This window comes from Papio anubis, chromosome 10, assembly GCF_008728515.1.
Source record: "Papio anubis isolate 15944 chromosome 10, Panubis1.0, whole genome shotgun sequence".
NCBI classification, from domain to species: Eukaryota; Metazoa; Chordata; class Mammalia; order Primates; family Cercopithecidae; genus Papio; species Papio anubis.
The window spans coordinates 21,566,429-21,583,722 of NC_044985.1; the positions used below are offsets into that span (position 1 = coordinate 21,566,429).

Below are 17,294 nucleotides of genomic sequence, written 5' to 3' on the forward strand. Positions count from 1 at the left end.
TTTTAATTTCCAGATAGAATATTTTGTTTGTTTTCATTTTTAAATTCTAGTTTTATTGCATTGTAAGCAGAGTGTTGTTTGTGATATTCCTATTTTTTAAGAATCTACTGCCATTTTCTTTGTGTTAGACTCTATAATTAATATTTGTGAATGTTCAGCTGGGTGCAGTGGGGCACACCTCTGATCCCAGGATGACTGAGATAGGAAGATGACTTGAACTCAAGAGTTTGAGACCAGCCTGGGCAACATAGTGAGAATCCATTCAAAAAAATAAATCTGTAATTGCAAATGTTCTATGTACATTTGGAAGAAGAGATATTCTCTATTATTGATGTTATTTATTAAATATATATGTACCTCATTGATTATGCTTTTTAGGTTTTCTAATAATCTTTACTATTTTTCTTCAGTTGGGCTATTTGTACTAAAAATAGTTAAGTTATACTATTAGTATGTTCCTATCTATTTTTCCAGCATCTTCTGTATTTTTTCTACATATAGTTGCTGTTTTACGGTGCATAGATATTCAAAGCTTCTATTTCTTCATAGTGAAATGTTAACTTTAACATTCTAAAGTGTGTTTATTTGTCTCTTCTGATGCTTTTTGTCTTGAATTTTAATTTGTCAGATATTAGGATTGTACAACAAACATTCTTCTTGTTTTAATTTGCCTAAGTCTTTGTCCATCCCTTTATTTTTAGCCTTTTGAAACCACCACGTTACGTGTGTCTTTTATATTCCGCATGAACATAGAGTTGGGTTTAGTTTTATGTGTCAGTGTAAACACTGAATTTCTCTTAATAAATGAATTAACCTTGTTTACTTTTATGGATATGATAATTATGTTTGGCCTCTTCATAGTAGCTTACATTGTATTTATGGTGTGTTTAATTTTACATGTATTACTTGCTTTCTTTATTTAGTGTATACATTTGGCTGTTTTGTTTTTTTGTTAGTTTGTGTTCTGAGATGGAGTCTCACTCTGTCACCCTGGGTGGAGTGCAGTGGCGTGATCTCGTGATCTTGGCTCACTGCAACCTCCGCCTCCCGGATTCAAGCGATTCTCCTACCTCAGCCCCCTGGATAGCTGGAATTACAGGCATGCACCACCACGCTCAGCTATTTTTTTTTTTTTTTTTTTTTTTGTATTTTTAGTATAGAAGATGTTTCATCATATTGGCCAGGCTGGTCTCAAACTCCTGACCTCAGGTGATCCACCCACCCTGCTTCAGCCTCCCCAAATGCTGGGATTACAGGCATGAGTCACTGTGCCCAGCCTTGGCTTTTTAAATACATATATATGTGTGTGTGTGTGTGTGTATGTATGTATATATAATTGTATTATATTATATTGTATTTTGAGACAGAGTCTCACTTCATCACCCAGGCTGGAGTGCAGTGGTGCAATCTTAGCTCACTGCAACCTCTGCCCCCTGGATTCAAACAATCCTTGTGCCTCAAGCCTCCCAAGTAGCTGGGATTATAGGCGTGTACCACCATGCCCAGCTAATTTTTTTTTTTTTTTAAATAGAGATAGGGTTTCACTATGTTGGCAAGGCTGGTCTCAAACTCCTGATCTCGAGTCATTTGTCTGCCTTGGCCTCCCAAAATGCTGGGATTACAGGCGTGAGCCACTGCATCTGACCGATATGTTTTGGTAGTTAGAAATACTTGCATTTTTATTGTAGAAGTTACCTTCGTATTTACCTTTATATGGTGTCCTTAATCTCCTCTCTGGCCTAATGTAGTGCTGTTTGTTATGTCAGTTTTCAATTATTTCCACCTAGTATAATTTTATTATCCTTTTTTACATTTTCTCTCTCCGTCTTTTTTTAGGTCTGTTCTATAAATCGAATCTATTCTACTTTTTCATAGCATGAAATATTTACATGTTATTCTTCTAGTACTGACCCCATTCTCATTGTAATATTTGCCTTACAGTTATATATTTGACAAGTTTCAGTCATCATGCCAAAGATTTCCAAGTTATTTTTGGTTGAATGAAGCTTAGTTTCCAGCAGATTCTTGAGGAAAATCACAATATACAGTGTTTTCTGAGTTTGGGAGATTCAAATCTGTTTGAAGAACAGTTTAGTCAGGTATAATATTCTATTTACTATTCTTGAAAATGTTACTCTGTTGCAGTCTTTATTTGTATACTGTTTTTGGGAAGTTTGTTGCCATTTGTTTTTTCATTTTTAATTATCTATTTTGCTGAGAACTTGAGAATGTCTTTATTTTAAAGTTTAATAGTTTTACTAGTACATGTCCCAGGGTTGATTGATCTGGATTAGATTTTCAGGGGATATAGTAGTTCCTTTCAATGTATAGATTGAAGCTTTCTTTATTTTGGGGGAATTTGAGGGGTTACTATAATTTTAAACATTATTTTTTAATTTTCTTTATATAAAATATAGGTATGTTGGACTATTTTCCATTTCATTTACTTTGTCTAATCTACTTCCATATTTATCTTATCTTATTTATCTATTTATTTTGCTACTTTAATGTTTTCACTGAATGTTGTATGTTGTCATTTGAGTCTTTTCTTTATGGACATCTTGTTATTCATAATTCAGTTTTGAAAATTTTTTTGCTTCTATTGTCTTTCTGAGTTCAGTCAATTCATTTTATTTCTTTCTCTTTTTGTCCATTGTGGTCTTAATATTCTGTTTCTGATTCAAGACATTTTTAAATCATATCTTCAAAGATTTTGAGGGTATTTACTGCTGTGTGATGTTTTATGTTATAGGGATTTTCTTTTCAGCTTTGTTCTTGATTATTTGGAGGAGACTTTGTTAGTAGAAACATTTTCACATTTTCTGGCTTTTATTGCAGTTTTACATGAAGGTAGTGTGTTTTATTTCAATGTCTATTTATTTCATGAATAAGGTTTCTATTTCCAAAGCATCCTGTTTTGTTATTTCTGCCCTCTTTTGTGACATTTGATTTATGGATGTTGTTGCGGGTAGTGGTGATAGGAAAAAGGTGGTATCTTGTTGTGTCTTTGTTTCTGCAGGATTCCTAATTTCCCTCCTCTAATTTCTTCTCCGCCTTTACTGCATTATCTCTAAGGACTACCAGCTATTCCCTCTATATATGATTATCCATGACTGCCACTTCCAATCCCTTGCAAATGTAAGTCTGTATCTGGGTCTGGATTCTGAACTGCCAAGTTCTGAACTGTATTCTGTATTTTGAAGGCATTGTTGAACTTTCTTTTTCTGAAAATGATTTTGTCTGTGTTTCACGTAAGTCTTTTACTCCTCTACAATTTTTTTCATGGAATCTCTTAGGACTCTCTTCCTCCATGTTCCACATCAACTGGGTGACATTCATACTGGGTAATCTGTCAGATATTTTTCTACTTACATCTAATTTGAAAGTGTATGTGTGTGTGTGTTCATGCTCTGTCTCTAGTAATGGAGAATGCAAGCGTAATGTGTGGTTTGGTTTCTCTGCTTGTTGATTATCTTTTATAGTAGTGGTGGTAGGGGAATATCAAACTCAGGCTGCTACTGTTGTTTTGCACACCTGGAAGTCACGATAGATTTTTCTTTTCAATGCAACTTGATTGGTTTTAAAAATTTGAATCTATAACAACAAGAGCTCTCAAATATTCTAACTTTAATCATAGTTTTGGTCTAAAAGGCAGGGGAAATTGATTTTAGTTCTGGCCATTCTACAATTTTGCCATGCAGCCATTAGGAAATTACTTATCTTTTTGGGTTTCCATTTTCGTCTCTGTAAAATGAAGGTAATGACCAAGACCTTCAGATGATTGCTGATATTGCTTCTATCTCTAACTAGTTGTACACACATCCACAAATATCTACCCACATATCGTTCTTAGTACTCTGTCTAAGAAATTTGGAGAAGATAAAGTCTGTTTTATTCTGAGACTGGTACTGCATTTTAAATCTCTGTTGAATAATGTTTTCCAGTGACAGAAATTGATCATAATACTAAAAACATTTCATTTTGATATAACATCACACTCAAGGATACTCCTCAGGAATTTAATATCTCAGTATGTCTGTGTGCTTATCTCTATATCTAGAACAATCTCTCTCTTCCACAGAAGCAACTGAACAGCATATTTAAAACATAATTTCATCCTGCTATTTTAGCTTAACTGCATGATATTAGGTTTATTACCTTTTGAAAAGTTTAAAATCATGTAAATCAAGATAAGAAATTAAGAGGCATTTTAACAGTGCAGTTTTATTTTATTGAGAATTTTAAAGAGAAAGGCTATGTAACTCAAGCAGCGTCCCCCATTAGTTGTAAACACCGACGTTAGGTAAACATCATTTTTATCAAATAACACATAAGTTATCTCAGGTTAATTTGGCTAAGAAATGAGTTATGGAGAAAAGGAAACTCATATGCTCTTCCAGCTAAATTTATCAGCGATCTTTAATATTTATTTTTTGGTAGTTTAAAAATCACTTTTAATATTTTCAAAATTGCCTTCTCCATCATATTTGTAAAACTCTTATTCAAATGCCTTTGTTAAATTTCACACTGCAGAAGGTGGCAATGCTCACTTTTTGGTCTAGTTCCTATAGCAGTCAGGGGTGTAACATAAACCTTGGTATATGCATGTTTTTTTCCTTCAAGTTATTCTAAATTTTTATATGTTTCTATTAGTTTGCCTAGTGGCAGAAAAATGCTGCCAGTTTGGAGTCAAAATCATTAAAAGTAATAGCATACATTCTGATTTCCCAGATAGATTCTCTTTTAAACCTGTCTCGGTTCTGGTTCATTTCTCTTCATTTTTCCATTCACATTTTATTCCTTGGTGTTATTTTCGTGATGCGAAGTTGCAAACATTCCCTGAGTTAGAATCTGTAAGCTATAGAAGCAACTGTTCCCTTGTAATTATGCTATAATTTGGGTAGGCTGCTGCCATATGGATAGCACTGTTTTTGTTAAATAATTGGAATAAGCATGATTTTGAATAGCCCACTGTTTTATTAAGAGTTTCTAAAGTACTCAGTTGCAATTTCAGTTTTATAAAATTACTTTTAACTGTAAAGTGTATTTTAGAAGTATTATGTTTTGTAAACAAATATTACATAATTTAGAACAAAATTAGTAGAAATTCAAGTACCTTCACAATTAGGGTCTTTACTCTTTTGTTATTAGTTACTTCTAATCAGTACTTTTTCCATATGTAGGGTAGATTTAGCTCTCTAGGAATATGTTTATTTACAAATTGGATTATTATATGGTTGTAGCAAAGCTTTGTGTCACATAACTTTTTAGGTTTCTGGTTGAACATGATAAAATGAACACAGCTATGTCTGCTGTATTGGGGAAATCTACTTACATGACAGTAAAATAATTAAAGAGGCATAAATTCCCAAGAAAAAATATAATAAAGCAAGTGACAATTGGGAAGAAAGTTCAACAAATTTTGGGAGCTGAAAAGTAAAGATATGAGTGGTAATTCACCTACCTGAGTGGGGAAAGTAGAAAGCTCCTCTTCAGTTGGAAAATCTTCAAGAAGCAAATCAATTTACAGGGCATAGCTGCACTGATATTTCACTGTCTTCTTTGCTGCATATTTGAGTCATTTGATTGAGATCTGACCAATGACTTGTAGGCAGGAGCAACCTAAGCCACTTCTAAGCCAAAGTCATAAATCACTTTGGGTGACCCTCCTGCTCCCTCTTTCCTTTTTAAGGGTGAACTTGAAAGCCACATATTCTAGATGGTGAATCTATAAGGTGAACACAACCTGAATCCTAAGTCGTTACTTAGAACATTGCCCTCTGGAAGAGTTGAACAACCTTCATCAAACTTTTTATGTGAAAAGAAAATAAACACTTATTTTGACAGATATTCAGATTTCCAAGGTTGTTACCAAAGTATAGCCTATTTTATTCTGACAAATACAAGATTATTGGAAGCCTTAGGAAGTATAGTGTTGTAAGAAACTAAAGACAAATGTGTTCAGTGGTCCTAAAAGTTACCCCCTTACCTAGAGAAGATAGTGTTAGTGTAAAAGATCATACTGTGAACATGCAGAGTAAAAGTGAAAGTCTACATAGTTTGTGAGAGAGCCCTGACAGCGCTCCCTTTCTCTAGTCAGCTGTCATAAAAGCACCATCCAAGTTTATACACATGAAGCAAGAGATAGGGGATTCCTATCCTGAGAAAAAGGCAAGCTAAAAAGTAAGGACTTATGGATACTGGCATTTGAGAAACACAAATAAAATGCCCTGGTCCTTGCATAATCAGCCAATAGTAATGATTGATATTGGATAAGACTCACCTATAATAAAAGAGCTTCCAATTTGTGTTTTTGGTACCACATTCTAATCCCTAATAGCAAAGGTTCACCAAAAATTTAAGCTAAGTCCAATGTGAAACAGTGAGGACAAAATAAATAGAAATCAGGAATGACGAATAAAATGGGATAATGTACAGAAAAAAATAAAATAAAAATATTTTAATATTGTCAGTTACATAAGATGAAATATTGCAGTTATGATAAAACAAGATAATATTTAAAAGGAATAATTAAGAAATGAACATTAAAAATCTAATTGCAAAATAAGTTAAAAATTAATAAAATGTTGGAGGCTAATTTAGGGTAAATTACTTGGAAAGAAAAAAAAAACACAGAAAATAGAACAAAAATAAAAGAAAAAGAATTATGTAGGTTAAATATCTGATGGATGATGATGCCATAAAAGGAGGACCTATTAAACACCATACCTGAAAATGAATTGATGACCTAAATAGGAAGTTGTAAAGAATAAAATTTTCTAAACGAAAAAATATGAGAGCATGGATTTATAGCATTGGGACTGAGGAAAAAATCTCAAGTGTAGCATAAAAAAAAACTATGAGAGGAAGTATAAATCAAGAAATTTAAAAACTGTGTATTACAAAAAAAACACTGTAACAAAATTAAAAATCAAATATAGGAAACTATGTTTGTATTATATAAAACCACCAAGAAACTACTCTTCAGAATCTATGCATATATTTCTATATGTCTATTGTCAACATCTATCTATGTATAAGTCTGTATGCGTGTGTGTGTGTGCGTGTCTGTGTACTTAAACTCAGTAGGAAAAAAATACATGTTAGAAGTCTAAAAGTTGGCTGGGTGTGGTGGCTAATGCCTGTAATCCCAGCACTTTGAGAGGCCAAGGTGAGTGGATCACCTGAGGTCAGGAGTTCAAGACCAGCCTGGCAAACCCCTTCCCTACTGAAAATACAAAAATTAGCTGGGCATGATGGTGCACGCCTGTTGTTCCAGCTGTTTGGGACGCTGAGGCAGAAGAATCACTTGAACCCTGGAGACAGAAGTTGGAGTGAGCCAAGATCGCGCCATTGCACTCCAGCCTGGGCAATAGAGCAAGACTCCACCACCCCTGCCACTAAAAATGTCTAAAAGTTAAAAAAAACTCTGGTAGCTATAGGCACAAAATCATTTTCTATCTTCCCACAATCCTTGATTTCTAACTCGTATCTCTCCAACTCCTGCTTCTGTCTCCTTCTCTGATTTTGACTTTTCTGCCTCCCTCTTACAAAGATGCTGTGATTCATTGGGTCCACTGGGTACTCCAGGATCATTTCCCCTTCACAAGATTCTTAACTTAATCACCTCTACAAAGTTTATTTTGCCATGTATGGTGGCACATTCATTGATTCCAATTATTAGGTGTGGACCACAGTGGTCAAACAGTATGGACCAATTTGCAGAATAGGAAGTATGAAGAGTCATTAATGATGTGAGAGGAACATAAAGCTCATGGTAATCTGGAAAACAAATGAATTTTCTCAACATTTTAGAAAAATAAGCCTGATGATACCAAGAATTGGGAGCATGTTGAAAAGAAAAAAATTTGACAATACTTTATGTATCTGCTTATATAAATATTCATGACCTAACTCTAGGCAATACTACTAGGAGAAATCTCTTTTACGTGTGTAACACATAGAGATATGTCCAAGGAGGTTCAATACATCATCCTGTGGATTTGCAAGAAATTGAGCACAACCAAAGGTCCCACTAATTGGGAAATGAATTGCCAGGTATTCATATACTGGAATATTACTCAATAATGAAAATGAATGAACTCTATCTGCATGGTCAACACGGATATATCTAGAAATCACAATACTACATGAGGAAAATCTTTTTCAGAGCAATATGTATAACAAAAACAAGTAAAAATTTAAAAAATATATATATGGCAATACTACGTGCTATCTGTAAATACAGGTACATACGTCTTAGTTAAAGCATAAAACATTTATTCTTATTAATTACACTCTCACCACTCCTCTTCACATAGTACTGAAAGTCCTAGCCAGAGCAATCAGACAAAAGAACTAAAGGCATACGAGTCGGAAAAGAGGAAGCCAAACTGTCGCTGTTTGCTGATGACATGATCGTTTATCTAAAGCCTCCTGCAGAAAGCTCCCAGTATTGATAAAAGAATTAAGCAAAGTTTCTGGATACAAAATTAATGTACACATATCAGTAGCTCTTCTGTATACCAGCTGCTACCAAGCTGAGAATCAAATCAGAACTGGACTTCTTTTACAATAGCTGCAAAAAACAAAAAAACTAACCAATGAAGTGAAAGACCTCTACAAGGAAAACTACAAAACACTGCTGAAAGAAATCACAGATGACACAAACAAATGGAAACACATCCCATGCTCACGGATGGGTAGAGTCTGTATTGTGAAAATGACCATACTGCCAAAAGCAATCTACAAATTCAATACAATTCCTATAAAATACACTACCATCATTCTTCACTGAGTTAGAAAAAACAATTCTAAAATTCATATGGAACCAAAAAAGAGCCTGCATAGCCAAAGCAAACCTAAGCAAAAAGAACAAATCTGGAGGCATCACATTACCTGATTTCAAACTGTATTATAAGGCCATAGTCACCAAAACAGCATGGTACTGGTGTAAAATAGGTACATAGGCCAGGCACAGTGGCTCATGTCTGTAATTGTAGCACTTTGGGAGGCCGAGGCAGATGGATTGCCTGAGTTCAGGAGTTTGAGACTAGCCTGGGCAACACAGTGAAACCCTGTCTCTACTGAAATACAAAAAAGTAGCCAGGCATGGTGGTGTGTGCCTGTAGTCCTAACTACTTGGGAGGCTGAGGCAGGAGAATTGCTTGAACCTGGGAGGTAGAGGTTGCAGTGAGCCAAGATCGTGCCACTGCACTCCAGCTTGGGCGACAGAGCGAGACTCTGCCTCAAACAAACAAACAAACAAACAAAAAAACAAAACAAAACAAAACAAAAAAACAAAGAAAGGCACATAGACCAATGGAACAGAATAGAGAACCCAGATTATCTTCAACAAAGCAAACAAAACAAAAACATAAAGTGAGGAAAGGACACCCTTTTCAACAAATGGTGCTAGGATAACTGTCTAGCCCCACTTAGGAGAATGAAACTGGATCCCCATCTCTCACCTTATACAAAAACCAACTAAGATGGATTAAGGACTTAAATCTAAGTCATGAAACTTTAAAAATCCTAGAAGATAACATTGGAAAAACCCGTCCATTGGCTTAGGCAACGGTTTCATGACCAAGAACCCAAAAGCAAATGCAATCAAAACAAAGATAAATAGCTGGGACTTAATTAAACCAAAGAGCTTTTGCATGGCAATAGGAACCATCAGCAAAATAAACAGAAAACCCACAGAGTAGGAAAAAATCTTCACAATCTATACATGTGACAAAGTACTAATATCCAGATTCTACAATGAACTCAAACCAACAAGAAAAAACCAATCCCATCAAAAAGTGGGCCAAGGACCTAAATAGACAATTCTCAAAAGAAGATATACAAATGGCCAACAAACATATGAAAAAAATGTTGAACATCACTAATGGTCAGCATTATGCAAATCAAAACCACAATGCGATATCACCTTACTCCTGCAAGAATGGCTGTAATAAAAAAAATCGAAAAATATTAGATGTTGGTGTGGATACAGTGGACAAGGAACACTTCTGCACTGCTGGTGGAAAATATAAACTAGTGTAACCACTATGAAAAACAATGTGGAGATTCCTTAAAGAACTAAAAGTGGAACTATCATTTGATCCAGCAATCCTACTACCCAGAGGAAAATAAGTCATTATACGAAAAATATACTTGCACATGCATGTTTACAGCAGCACAATTCGCAATTGCAAAAATGTGGAACCAACCAAAATTCCCATCCATTAATGAGTGGATAAACAAACTGGTGTGTATATGTATATATACATATACACACAAAACATATATATGTATACGTGTGTATATATGTGTGTGTGTGTATATGTAAAGATATGATGAAATATGACTCAGCCATAAAAAGGAATGAATTAATGGCATTCACAGTGACCTGGATGAGACTGGAAACTCTTACTCTAAGTCAAGTAACTCAGGAATGGAAAACCAAACATCCTATGTCCTCACTCATAAGCGGGAGCTAAGCTATGAGGATGCAAAGGCATAAGAATGACACAATGGACTTTGAGGACTCATGGGGAAAGGGTGGGAAAGAGTCAGGAATAAACTACAAATAGGGTGCAGTGTAGACTGCTTGGGTGATGGGCGCACCAAAATCTCACAAATCACCACTAAAGAGGCCAAAGAGGGCAGATTACCTGAGGTTGGGAATTTGAGTCCAGTTTGGTCAACAGGGTGAAGCCCATCTCTACTAAAAATACAAAAAATTAGCCGAGTATGATGGTGTGCCTGTAGTCCCAGCTACGTGGAGGCTGAGACACAAGAATTCCTTGAACCTGAGAGGCAGAGGTTACAGTGAGCCAAGACTGTGCCACTGCACTCCAGCCTGGGTGACAGAGTGAGACTTGGTCTCAAAAAAATGAAAAAAAGGAAAAAGAACTTACTGATGTAACCAAACACCATTGTTCTCCAATAACTTACAGAAATAAAAAAATTTAAAAAATAAAAATTTAAAAAATATAAATGGCAATACTACATGCGATCTATAAATACAGGTCTATACATCTGAAAGTATAAAACATTTATACTTATTAATTATTGCATTTTTATATCTGAAATAATACAATCAGTTTAAGGATAGTAGCTATGTCTGAGGAGACAGAAATAAAACTAGAATTGCAAAGAACACTAGGGATTTCACCAGAATTTGTAATTTTTTTATTAATTAAGGAAATTTGAACCAAATGTTAGTTTTGCTAGAAAGGTATGGAAGTATTTGTTATATTACTCTATTTTTCTATATGTTTGATGTATGATGTAAAAGTAGTGGTAAGTGGAGTGCTAATGAATTGGAGGTACTTTGCTACTGATTTTTATTTTATGAGAGCTTCTGCCCATATTTGTAAATAGAGAGATTTTCTTACATTTCCAGGGGAAGTAAGAATTACTAGCATAATTTTGGTTTCCAATATTTTCTTTATATTTAAATATTTGGGGAGTAATTTACAAAAGACAACATGTTCTATGTATGTGACGGGTCAAATTATCACATCATCTTTTTTAAAAAGGCAAATCAGCAGAATAGATCTATTCCATTAAGAAGAGATAGCATTCTCTACAAAAGGATCAGTTTTCATTTCTGTGTGTGGACAAAAATTGTTATTGTGGATTTTAGTTTGTAAGGTCATTCCAATTACACTAAAGGTTACTACAAATCTAAGGGGTGAGTAAATCACATTTTATTATTGTTTCCCTGCTGATAATGAAACTTAGCAGTCAAGAGATTAAGGTCATAATAATATATCGTGATGCAAAGTACAGGACCCAGATATTTCTGTTTCACCATCTAATGTTCCTTTTACTGTTCCAGAAAAGGGAATCTTACTGATCAAATTAGACCAGAGCTCAACATGTTACCTTTTATTATTATTGTTTTGACCAAGGAGTGGGACAGTGACAATAACATTAAAAGTATGTAAATATGTAATCAATAGGACATATGCTATTTCTTGGAAAGAAAACAAGAATTAGGAGCCCTTTTCAAAAATATAAAAGCCTTAATTAATTCCTGTAACTCCCTGAACATGCTCTTACTGTTGGAGACTTATTATCTGTTCTGCTGGTCCAGGAGGAAAAGTCAATGTGGGAAGGATGACCAACAGAGAGTGAAAGCTGGTAAGTGGGAAGAAAGGAACCACTACTTTAGCTGTATACAGGGAATGAAATAGCATGGGGCTTTCTTTATGAAGGGAAAAATGAAATCAATCTTGGAAATTGAAACTCATTTTCTAAAAACATACACAAGTTATAAAACTCTTTTACATTCCTGCATTGGTTTGTTCAGGCTGCCGTTAAGAAGTTCCACAAACTTGCTGGGTCAAACAACAGATTTTTATTTTTATTTTATTTTATTTTATTCACTCACTCACTCACTCACTTTCTGGAAGTCCAAGATTAAGGTGGGGGCAGCATTACTTTTTTTCTGAAGGCTCTCTCCTTGGCTTGTAGATGGCTGCCCTCCCGCTGTGTGGTCACATGGTCTTTCCTGTGTATGTGCCTGTGTGCTATTCTCTTATAAGGCAGTCATATTGGATTAAGGCCTAACCTATGCTTTATTTTAATTACCTTCTTAATCACTCTATCTCCAAATAAGTTTGCCATCTGAGGTCCCAGTTATGACTTCAACATATTAATTTTAGAGCAATGAAACTCAGCCTGTAACAATTTCTGAAAAGTCAAAACATGGAAACTTCTTGTTGACCTACAGCTTTCTGTTGCATCACGCAATAGAAAAAGGTGGTCCCCTCCCCCAACCTCTGCTTTACTTGGCAACAGTGACATTGCTTTCTGTATTAGGTGAGATATTTTCAGGAGAGGGTCTTTTTTTTTTTTTTTTTTTTTTTTTGAGACGGAGTCTCACTCTGTTACTCAGACTGGAGTGCAGTGGCGCAATCTCGGCTCACTGCAAGCTTCACACCATTCTCCCGCCTCAACCTCCTTAATAGCTGGGACTACAGGCGCCTGCCACCACGCCCGGCTAATTTTTCGTATTTTTCGTAGAGACGGGGTTTCACTGTGTTAGCCAGGATGGTCTCCATCTCCTGACCTTGTGATCCGCCTGCCTCGGCCTCCCAAAGTGCTGGGATTACAGGCGTGAACCACGGTGCCCAGCCAGGGGAGGTTCTTTCTAATCAATTTTGATCCCAGGTCCAGATTGTCACATTGAATTGAACAGTAACAATGATACACTGCCCTTTTCATTTTGAAAGGACTAATATTATCTGAATAGATTTTTTAAAAATAAAATATTGAGGCTGGGCTTGGTGGCTCACACCTACAATCGTGGCACTTTGGGCGAACAAGTCAGATGGATTGCTTGAACCCAGGAGCTCAAGACCAGCCTGGGCAACATGACAAAACCCTGTCTCTACAAAATATAACAAAATTAGACTGTTGTGGTGTTGTGCATCTGTAGTCCCAGCTACTCAGGAGACTGAGGTGGGAGGATTACCTGCGCCTGGGGAGGTCAAGGCTGCAATGAGCCCTAATTGCACTATTGCACCCAGCCTGAGTAACAGAGTGAGACCCTGTCTCGAAAAATAAATAAAAAATAAAATACTGGACCAGAGGAAGATTTAGCTTTTCCTCTGTGAATACCACATTAACTCTTAATAGCTTAATGGGGGTATAAATACAGAAATTTACTATCAATATGGCCAAACATGAGCATGTTTTACTCTGTCTTCTATAAGTGATCGCTCCCCCATTTATGTATTTTCACAAGTTAGAAATGAAACAATTTAAGACTTCTTCCTTTTTTTTTTTTTTTTTTTTGAGACTCTCCCAGGCTGGAGTACAGTGGTGCGATCTCGTTTCACTCTAGCCCCCTCCTCTCAGGTTCAAGCAATTCTCCTGCCTCGGCCTCCCAAGTAGCTAGGACTCCAGGCACACACCACTGTGACTGACTAATTTTTGTATTTTTAGTAGAGGCAAGGTTTCATCGTGTTGGCCAGGCTGGTCTCTAACTCCTGAACTCAGGTGATCTGCCTGCCTTGACCTCCCAAAGTGTTGGGATTATAGGCATGAGCCACTATGCCTGCCCCCCCACCACCTTTTTTAAACCACATTCAGAGGAACTGTTACCAAAAGCTGTCTGTCAGTATTTGAACATTGACCCCTTCTTTAGTTTACATTCTTAGAATATTATCCTTTTCCTCCCAAAGTATTGGTTGCCTTTGACTGAATAAAAGAACTAATAACAAGGGACAAAAGGAACAGATTGCCAATTAATATTTGAAATACTATCTCCCAATATGAATCTGATTTCCCTCCACTTGAAGTCATTTAATGCCTAATTAAACCAATTTCTTAGCCTGTGACAGGAAGCCCTTTCAGAGCAGCTTTTGAAGAACCCTTATACCTCGTTTCTATCCACGTTCCTCCTGGCACTTTACGCTTCAGCAGAACAAATGGGCTCCTACGTGTACCCGGTGGTGTGCTTATGAATGGTTAGCAACCAGTTCTCAGGAGTCTGAGAGAGGGGGCTTGATTTGTAGCATTTGCCAATTTCTGTATTGTAAATACTCTGACTTTGGCCAATGTTAAGCTTACAGGAGGTCAAGTGGTTTGCAAATTCCTGAAAATTTAACAGTTGGCTCCTGTGAGCAGCTAGAGCTAGCTCCAGTATACCACTGGTTCCCATCCCCAAAAGGTATAATTTCAAACCTTTGAATATGCTGTTGTTTTGCCTTAGAATAGTGTTTTCTGTGTGCCTGAGAAACTCCCATTAATCTTTTAAAAATGTAGCTCAGGTGGCCTCTCTGAGCACCCTTCTGCCTTACTGGGGGTTCATCACTGCCTCATCAGTGTTTCTCCTCATCATTACAAATACTTTTATGTCGGGTTGGCCACATTATCGCATTATCTTATCTTTTTATTTATTTACCTATTTCCTAATTAGACTGTTGGTACTTGATCACACACACATTTTGCAGATCAGTAAATTGGTGCTCAGAGCCTAACAACATGAGGAAATATAACAGCACATTTAAAAAATTGCCCAGTATGTACAAGAATGGATAGATGAATATTCTAAAGTTTATATTTACCTTTTTTGATACTGTACAATTACTTAGCCTTTCTGAGCCTAAATGTATCTACAAAGTAGACATAATAAAATGTAAGCTCGTGAGATTGTTGTGAGAAAGTTATCTGTGAAATGCAGCACAGTTTGGACACCTGAAAACCAGTCAATCCATGGTAATAGTAGGCTAACGTAGGTGAAAGCCTCCTAGAAGGACTGGGTGCGGTGGCTGGTTCACGCCCGTAACCCCAGCACTTTGGGAGGCCAAGGTGGGACCTCACTTGAGGTCAGGAGTCCGAGACCAGCGTGTCCAACATGATAAAACCCTCTCTCTACTAAAAATACAAAAATTACCTGGGCGTGGTGGCGTGTTCCTGTAGTCTCAGCTACTTGGGAGGCTGAGACAGGAGAATCGCTTGAACCTGGGAGGTGGAGGTTGCACCACAGCACTCCGGCCTGGGCGACAGAGCAAGACTCCGTCTCAGTAAAAAAAAAAAAAAGCAGCCTAGAAGGACCCTCATTATTTTCTAATAATACTGATATAGGTGGACCTATCTGACATGTATATCTTGCTAGAGTGAAGCAGCTTCACTATTTCAGAAGAAATAAACACTCTTCAAATGCTATGCTCTTCAATATTTTTTCATGAGGTCTCTAAAATTGTTTTAAAAATCTTCCTATTAAATGCTGAAATTTCAGAGTTTTTTTTTTTTTTTTCCCATAGTAGGCAGTTTATAATGTTACTCACCTCCATTAATCTATGGCCTCCTGTTTTCTACTTCTGTTTTTTTCAGCCTTTGCATGCAAGACTCCTTCCCATTGACTGTTCAGTCCTGCATCATGCCCAAAGACTGTGAAACCTCCGAGTGGTCCTCCTGGAGCCCCTGCTCCAAGACATGCCATTCAGGGAGTCTCTTGCCAGGGTTTAGGAGCAGGAGCCGGAACGTGAAGCACATTGCTATTGGAGGTGGAAAGGAGTGCCCTGAACTTCTTGAGAAAGAAGCCTGCATTGTTGAAGGAGAGCTTCTGCAGCAATGTCCCAGGTATTATGCCTTTATGCCTTCTTTAGTGTGTTTTAATATCTAACCTCATTTAATGTTATAGGAATGTAATGAATTACATTCATTCAGGAATGAAAGTAGCTGTGTCTCATATTTATTGAGTCTTCACTCAGTATACAAGTTCCATAATCGGCAGCACAGGAGAACAGGTTAATAACATGGGCTTTGGTGTTGACTCCCTTGGTTTAAGTCCTGTTTCTGTGACTTTCTAATTATGTGAATTTCTTCAAGTAACTTAATTAGAGTGCCTTAGTTTACCAGCAGTGCTTAATTCATCCTGTGTTTGACAGATAGTAAATGCTCAGTAACCATTAGCTATTATTACCCGACACAACACACCTAATTCTCATAGTAACCTAAGAGGCCATTCATGGCATCTCCATTTTACAAATGAAGCTACTAATGTTCAGAGAGATTAAATAGTTTCTGAAGTTATGTAGGTAATGAGTGGCAGTATCCTGATTCGAACTCAGTTCTGTTTTCAAATCTTACTGCCGCTATGTGGCATTCTTCAATTCCAGAATCCCTAAGGAGCCAGAGAATATTCAAGAAAGGATTTAACATATATTAATGGCTACATTTTAACTTCATTTTTTTTTTTTTTGAGACAAAAACTCAGTTGCCCAGAGTGGAGTGCAATGGTGTAATTATGGCTCACTGTAGCCTCCACCTCCTGGGCTCAAGAAATTCTCCCACCTCAGCCTCTTGAGTAGCTGGGACTACAGGTATGTGCTACTATATATATTTTTTATTTTATATAGAGATGGGGTCTCACTATGTTGCTCAGGCTGGTCTCAAACTCCTGGGCTTAAGCAGTACTCCCACCTCAGCTTCCCAAAGTGCTGGGATTGCAGGCGTGAGCCACCACGCTGTGCCTGGCCTACATTTTAACATTGGTTATATATTGTGTGGCTCCATAGACCTGGGTAAAGGTCTGCAGTGTGTTTTCCTTTAGGTCGTTGGCTCGCAGTGGGCCCGGTTTGATAACAGACAGAAATCTGTTAGGGATGGTTTTGTGGTGTTTCCTGCTGAACAGCTGCTCTGAACTGTATCTGTTAAATCTGTAGCTATTCATGATAGGCATTTTTCTTATAGTTTCTTGTAACTTCCATGACTATAGAATCATTTCCCCAGCAAAAAATAAAAGAAGGAAAAAATAGTTTTCTGTATGAATTAGTGATTTGGTG

The 17,294-nt window shown here is 36.7% G+C and overlaps 1 protein-coding gene across 4 annotated transcripts in view; it reads left to right on the forward strand.

The window, feature by feature from the left end:
- THSD7B (thrombospondin type 1 domain containing 7B) overlaps positions 1–17,294 on the forward strand; it is a 780,632-nt gene that overhangs the window by 303,680 nt on the left and 459,658 nt on the right. For all 4 annotated transcript variants that reach the window (XM_031651193.1, XM_031651195.1, XM_031651196.1 and 1 more), the window contains exon 4: positions 15,841–16,089. In XM_031651193.1, coding sequence (XP_031507053.1) covers positions 15,841–16,089 — 249 coding nt within the window. The remainder of the gene's footprint in view (positions 1–15,840; positions 16,090–17,294) is intronic.